The sequence below is a fragment of the Ipomoea triloba genome, chromosome 14 (genome assembly GCF_003576645.1).
Source record: "Ipomoea triloba cultivar NCNSP0323 chromosome 14, ASM357664v1".
NCBI classification, from domain to species: Eukaryota; Viridiplantae; Streptophyta; class Magnoliopsida; order Solanales; family Convolvulaceae; genus Ipomoea; species Ipomoea triloba.
Genome location: NC_044929.1, coordinates 15,764,840 through 15,772,113, shown reverse-complemented (window position 1 = coordinate 15,772,113; position 7,274 = coordinate 15,764,840). Strand labels below are relative to the sequence as shown.

Here is a 7,274-nt window from a genome sequence, read left to right as displayed (position 1 = left end):
TTTTTTTTTTTTTTTTTTTCATATCTTGTCTCTCATAGTCTCATTTATTTTGGAGTTCAGGCATCAATTTCTTTATCACGTAAATAATTCCATTTGCATCATCAATCCTCAAAAGGTTTGTGGATGGATTTGCATCGATGAATAGATTTTACGTGTAAGTTCCAACACAATTAAGAAGCTTTCTCTTACAACATTTCAATGTATACGGTATCAAGAACAACTTTGGTTGTACTCTTCTTTTTTTGGTTGATCAAGGGCCATCTAGCTGCTCCCTCTCTCTCTCTCTCTCTCTCTCTCTCTCTCTCCTTCTGATCACTCATCCTGCTTGACATGCCAAATTCAGGAATAGATATCTCATGATCTTGATATGTTTATTCTTTCAGAGCTTAGGATTATAAGCATGCCGATAGTAGATTTGGTTACCAAATAACCAATCTATATAGGTCAAATGTGTTTTTATTTTTTATTTTTATTTTTTCTCTCTTTATCAAACCAAATCAGAAGTAGCCTGAGCCAAAGCCTATCTACTTCCCCTCCCTCCTCCCCTCTCCTTGGGTAGGTGGGAGTCGAGGCTAGATTTGTTGGCAGTATACCTAGTAATGTAATGTTGATACTGCATCCATGGTTATCTTTTATTCTCTTGCTTGTCAATTCTCAAATACATGAAAATGTAAAATTTTGCTGATTCATTGCTATGAAAAGAAAAAGTATATATTCTGCTGATTCATTTTTTACATTTCCCCAACAGGGATATGGATACTATTCAAAGATAAGCTCTCGTAACCTTGATATGCTCTCTGAAAAACTTAAAAGGCCACATGGAACTGATCACTCAGAAAAATGTTTTAACCAAAAGCTTAGGCAGAAGAGTTTTCTGCCAGTTCCTGAATATTCTGCTTCTGTACGGAACTCACCAGGAGATAAGGATGAGGTTCCAGCAAGAGAAATGTTATTTAACAGTAGAGACAATCATCAGCTTATGGCCAAACATGGTGGAGAAATGAGGATAGACTCTGTAGCTAACCAATGTCTTCTAAGCCCCAATAGTGGAAGGATGACTAACGAGCAAGCCGAGCCACGGTTGAAAAGAAACTATGAAGCAAGCCTTAAGGCTTCACAGGTGGAGCATTTTGAATGCAAGCCTTCAACTGTACGTAATAGGGTCGGCATCTATCATGATGTCAGGGAGAAAGGCATCTCTAAAAGTCTTAAAAAGGTATAGTCCTATCCCTGTGTATGCCATTATTCCTTGTTCAGTCCAACTTTCTAATAATACATGTTGCCTTGTAAATTATTTGTAGGATGATTTATTCTGTAGAGATGGAGCAATACTTGATGAAAGCTGTAATCAAGGTCAACTGAAGATTCCTAGGAAATATGAAACTACGGTATGGCTGTTAGCGATTGTTTAGTAATGTTTTGCTTTAGATATGCTTCTTAATGATGTTACTCTGAAATTCAGGATGTTAAGAGGACAAGCAACCACATGTCTAACAGTCGAGAGTTTGCGAGGAATGCATCATTGGCTGGAATGCCATTACCAACAAATCATCAAGGAACAAGGTTTGAGTTGGAACTTTTACTTTGTGCTTAAGTTTGTCTCTCTCTGACCTAACTGTGTGCCTATGTCACATAAAAATAACAATGGCATGTCAAATGTGATTGAAGATTTAGATAATTACATGGTGTGTCATGCATTAGAGACAAATTTTGCATTTCACTACTTTTTGGGCACACCATAGGACGGTAGATTCAGCATATTTATGCAGGCAAATGTTCTTTTTAATACGCAGTTTGGGAAAAGTGTGCAAATAGTCAGATGTAGGAAACTAGGAAACATTTTACCACAGAAATTGACTACATTAGATTTATAATTACAGTTTCTAGTATAATATGGTGCATTTGTATCTCCATGTGTCTGATGCTATTCTTGCACAGCTATCATTACCACTTGATAACGGTATTCCTGTTTGCTATTGAAAAAAATTGTACAAGTTTTGAGAAAAGAATGCCATCAGTTCTCTGTTGGGCTTACACTCTACGAACAATCACTTCAGGTCTGCTGCAGAGATGCCATCTAGTTTTAGTGAAGATGATGTAACTACCGAGACTAGTTCCTCCGAGGAATGAGAGACTGGCAGGTGAGAGGAGGAATGATACTTCAATGGCTCCCGAGGCAGTGTATATCCTTTAAATTTGTACAGTGCCTGCCACTTTAATTATCGGTTTTGTTTATGGATCAAAGGCTCATTGACTCTGTACAGTTAGGGTAAAAAACCATTGTCCATAGCAGCAGCAAGAGTTTGTAAGGTAGATTTGTTAATGACAAAGCCCTTTTTTGTTTTTTGTGGTTTGCCCCTTTGGTGCTCCATTCTTCATGTTAAGTAGCGCATCTTCTCTAATTCTCTCTCTGTATTTTGTAAGGTAGAGGAGTCTGATTTTAAAGTTTGGCATTTTTTTTTAATAAGATCATATTCGAAGCATGGATGAATGTTAATTGATGTGGGCACGTAGATGTAGATATTGATTATTAACTAGTATCGAACCCGTGCGATGCACGGTCATTATATTTCGCATTTGAATATTTCAAAATTTGAGTATATTGCACCTATAAAAAAAATAGAACGTTATAGATTCAATACTAAAAAAAAAAAAAGATACAAAGTAGGAAATTAAAAAAAATAAAATTCATTGATACAAATTGTTAAAAATTTCTTTACATATAACATTTTTTGTCGTACTAAGAGACTCTCCATTTTCACCACAAATCAAGACTTTTAACCCACTTGGACTACTTACTCTTGAAACTGCAACATACATTTGACTGTGATTAAACACCGGTTTCTTCAAAAATAAACCGACGTTGGCTAATGTTTAGCCTTGGCTTTTGTTTATTGTCATTGCATAAGAAAGCATCAAAGGGAATTGTTTCCTTTGAAATTTGAATGGTATTCTTGGATCTGAAGGCATCAATGACATGCGTGGAACTAACACTTTTGTACCTACGTGAGCTCCGCACATAATCTTAGCTTCTATAACACGATCAGATCAGCCAATTTAGTAACTATCAATCGAGTCCCATTACAAAGCCCTAATGAATGGTCAATGTTTCTTAACAACATGACTGGAGAGCTTACCTTTAGTGTTATAGAATGGTTTGGAATACCTGACGATCTGATGCTATTCAAAAATTGGTTTGGAATACCTGACGATCTGATGCTATTCAAAAATTCAGGTGTATGCATATCTGACAACATATCAACATTTGAATCTGATTTGCACACTGAATCGCAACTTAAGTATGTTTTACCTTCAGCCTCATTCATATCATTCATGTACTGATTGATGCTGTCAACCACATCCAAAGTAGGGGCAAGTATTGCTCGGTCTTGAAGAATAGTATGATCATAACTTCCATTTCTGAAAGAAGGAAATGTACTATTAACTATTGTAGCAATAGGATCATCCCCATATTCTAATAGATTCTGGGCAGGTATATTTATATCATAATCCACATCATTTGCTTCCCCTAAAACACCGTCACCAATATTTGCAATCCACTTGGAGAAATCTTCAATTTCGCGAGAATTCGCATCTTCTTGAATATTCCGCAATCGAAGATTTTTTGTTAACCTCACGACTTTACAATTCTTCCACAAATAAGATGAATTGATAGTTGCTCTAACAATATCTTGCCTTGTTCCCTTAGGAATGACAGGGAGTATTTGTCTGAAGTCTCCACCAAGCATAACTGTTTTTCCACCGAAAGTCATTCCTGCATTACATGGGTTATGAAATCCTAGCAAATCTCTCATAGTTTTGTCCAAAGCTTCAAAGCAATGTTTGTGCATCATCGGGGCTTCATCCCAAATTATAAGACTACACCGTACAATTAATGCGGCCAATTGACTTCCTTGTTTAATGTTGCATATGGAGTCCTCATTTATGTTGATGGGAATAGCAAACCTTGAATGAGCCATACGTCCACCGGGAAGCAATAATGATGCTATACCACTTGAAGCAACATTTAGAACTATTTCACTTCTTGACCTTAAAAATGAAGAAAGCGCTCTCCAAAGAAATGTCTTCCCAGTACCACCGTAACCATAAACAAAGTACAAACCTCCAGCCTTTGTATCAACATCATCCAGAATAGTGCTGTAGATGTTACTTTGTTCATCAGTTAGTTGCGGAACTAAATCTTCATTTTCAAATCTTTGAGCTTGACAATCATAGGAGAGTTCTTCATATATTAGCCTATTAGATGTAATCCTAGACTCACTTCTGTTGGGTACTGGCATATTAGGAAAGTCTTGCAGGCTTCGACCCCAAACGGCTAACAACTCTTCTCTCTCATTCAATGCATAATTCTTCTTCTCTACTTCATTCAAGATCAGCTCTACATATTAAAAGCATGATATTTATTAAAGTACACATGTATTTAGTTATGCATAATAAAAACCCGTACAATAATAAAAATCATTGAAACAAATATAAAAAAATGCTAACTTGGATTATTTGTAAGCTTTCGTATGTTATATGCGGCATCGTCAGCCAAATGATACCATACCGCTTCCCATACCGTCTCGGGTTTTGTAACTGAGTTTGAGGTTAGTAGCGTCACAAACAACTTCCTTAGAGCACGAGCAGATGCCCATTCACTTGCTTCAATTACCGCATCAACATATTCTCGGTCATCATCCAACAAACCTCGCGCATAACATGCCTCCTTATAGGATTCATATTCTTTGCCTTCAACATTTTTCAAATCTTCGTAACACGTAGCACCACGCACTGTGTTTAGTAAACACCTTAGGTAGTAGATTTCTCTTGTACCTGGTGGAAGGTAGAAGATTCTCCCAATTGCAAAACCTTTTTTGCGTGGATGCCATTGTCTTACATCTTTCTTCCACACAAATTTGTTAGGCATTTCAGCGTAAGTTAAAGACCTAGCATCTGGGTATTGCTTATTGCATTCAAACCACTCAAGAAACATGTTGTGTGCCACGGTTGGGCGATTGAGGAGTTCAGGAATTGCATCGTCATCTTCGAATACTACAGTTTGCTGCCCAGGCAAGTGGAAACTTAAACGTTCTACAGCGGGATTTTTATGTTGAATTTCAAATCCAAATATGTGCCATGACGCCTCACAAGGGGAAATATACCTGCAGTCGTAATACATATTTATCTCATCTACTACTTTCCCGCCTTCATCATCTACTGTAGCTTTGTAAAATTCAGCAGTAACTCTATCGTGACCTTTGTTAACGTATTTGAACAAATATTTAATTGAGCGTGATTGGTTACACCACTCAACCTTAATATGAGCCCTATACTTTAACAAAAGGTGGCGATTGTGAGGGACCACAGACCTATTGTCAAGCTCAATACCATTCCTAGTAACCGTTGCTCCATTGTCGCGGCGTCGGTATACTGGATATCCATCATCATCAAAGCTCGATTTGTCCACAAATTTTTTGGGAAAATGCTTCGGACACTTTCCAGCCACCATACATGGAGAATTCGAACGTGCAGCACCACATGGGCCGTGAATCATGAACTCAGCCACTGCATTGTAATACTCTAGATCAACATTCTGATCAGGAATTTCTGCTGAGACGATTGAGTCCAGGTCATTTTTAGTAGGATGAATAGTAGCCTCCTTGAGTAAACTGTTGGAGTAGGATGACTAGTAGCCTGCGGTTGTGTTCTGATCGATGAATAGTAGGATGTGAGCATGGGGCAATCCTCTCTTTTGGAATTCAATTGTATATATCACTGTATTATAAAAAAAATCGTCAATATTTTCCATATACAACTAATAAACATAAAAAAATTAAAATTGGCTAATTATTAATAAAATATACCTGCCCTAACATTTCCAAATAGCTTGTATTTCTTACAATCAGTTAACAATGAATCCAACTTAATCTTGAACATTCGGCTGATGATATCTGCTCTGTCCTCTGCCTTTAACTCATTCTTGGTTAGGTACCGTTGAATCTTCGGCCACTTGGGATTGCAAGTAAATGTAGTAAAGAGGTTTGGGTACCCAACCCATCTACAAATTTCCATGGCATCCTGGTAGTTTTGAATCATGTAACGTGCACCACCGGTGAAACTCGACGGTAAGATAACCCTACGACCTTGAGCAGCGGGATTTACTTCCCCGCGTGTTAGAGCATCAGTCAAACAGTTGTAAGATTCACACCTTAACGTTTTTTGGTGTGTTCTAATATACTTTAACCTCCCAGCCTCAACCATTGTATAGGCATCCACAATAAACTGTTGGAGTAGCCTCCTTGAGTAAAGCAACGTTGACGTCTCCATCAAACGCTCATGTAAACGGAAGGCAAAGTACTCTCTTGGGGTAATTCTCTGTCTACATTTCGATCCGTTGCCTCTTGAAATATTAAATGGGATATCGTCCCTATACCCATCTTCTCCATATGGGAACAATAATGGGTATTGCAATGGTAAGTAGGATGGGTGACGTTCATTTATTCTCTTCAACCCTCCACCATGGTTTTCAACCAAAAGGTCTCGTTCACCCATATTTGGTTCCAAATCCCCAACTATCAAAGCGGCAACCTTAGATACTGATGGCAAATTGTATGCTCTCGCATCCTTATTTCGCTTCCCTAGCAATTTTATCTTAACCTCCACACGTGGGTTATTATGTATTGAATCTCTTGCCATCCTAAATGTCTTCACCAGCACATTATTGTCATCCAAATCACGTTGTACATCTACCACAATCTCTTGGTGTATTTGACTATCACCACCATTAGGCCTAGAATACATTAAACATTGATATTACGTTGAGTTAGTTATGTTATATTATACAACCGTGTCATTTGTAATACATTAAATTAAAAAAATGCACTTACCGGATATCTAGAATGCGATTATTAATTTCATTTTGTGTGTCATAGATATACAACTGTGAGAAATGCGGGCGCTGGCCATCCTGAGGTAGTAGACTGCCAATTAGATGGTAGTTTTGGCCGCTTAGCCTGAAGGTTGGAGGGCTGTTCCCAATATTAACGGACCTATCTACACGGCCACCCATTGATGTAAATGAGAACATGCTATTGTATGATCTTATATTTTGAAGAAAATGCTTGCTTTTCTCGCCTTGTCCCCCAAATAAATGTCAAATACCATTCGGGGGTATGGAAGGCGGTGGCAAGCGAATCTTTCCCTGGCTACAACACAAAGAATACTTGGGAGTACCCCTAACAACAGCCTTATTAGTCCTTTCTTCAAACCAA

At 37.9% G+C, this 7,274-nt stretch overlaps 1 protein-coding gene and 1 pseudogene across 1 annotated transcript in view; one reads left to right on the top strand and one right to left on the bottom strand.

Moving 5' to 3' along the window:
- Window positions 1–2,483, top strand: part of LOC116004924 — a 9,409-nt gene extending 6,926 nt beyond the window's left edge. The window contains exons 5-8 of the mRNA XM_031245126.1: window positions 749–1,216; window positions 1,302–1,388; window positions 1,463–1,563; window positions 2,058–2,483. Coding sequence (XP_031100986.1) covers window positions 749–1,216; window positions 1,302–1,388; window positions 1,463–1,563; window positions 2,058–2,130 — 729 coding nt within the window. The 3' untranslated portion in view covers window positions 2,131–2,483. The remainder of the gene's footprint in view (window positions 1–748; window positions 1,217–1,301; window positions 1,389–1,462; window positions 1,564–2,057) is intronic.
- Window positions 2,484–2,688: 205 nt separating this feature from the next.
- On the bottom strand, window positions 2,689–7,072 carry LOC116004017 (annotated as a pseudogene).
- Window positions 7,073–7,274: the final 202 nt, after the last annotated feature.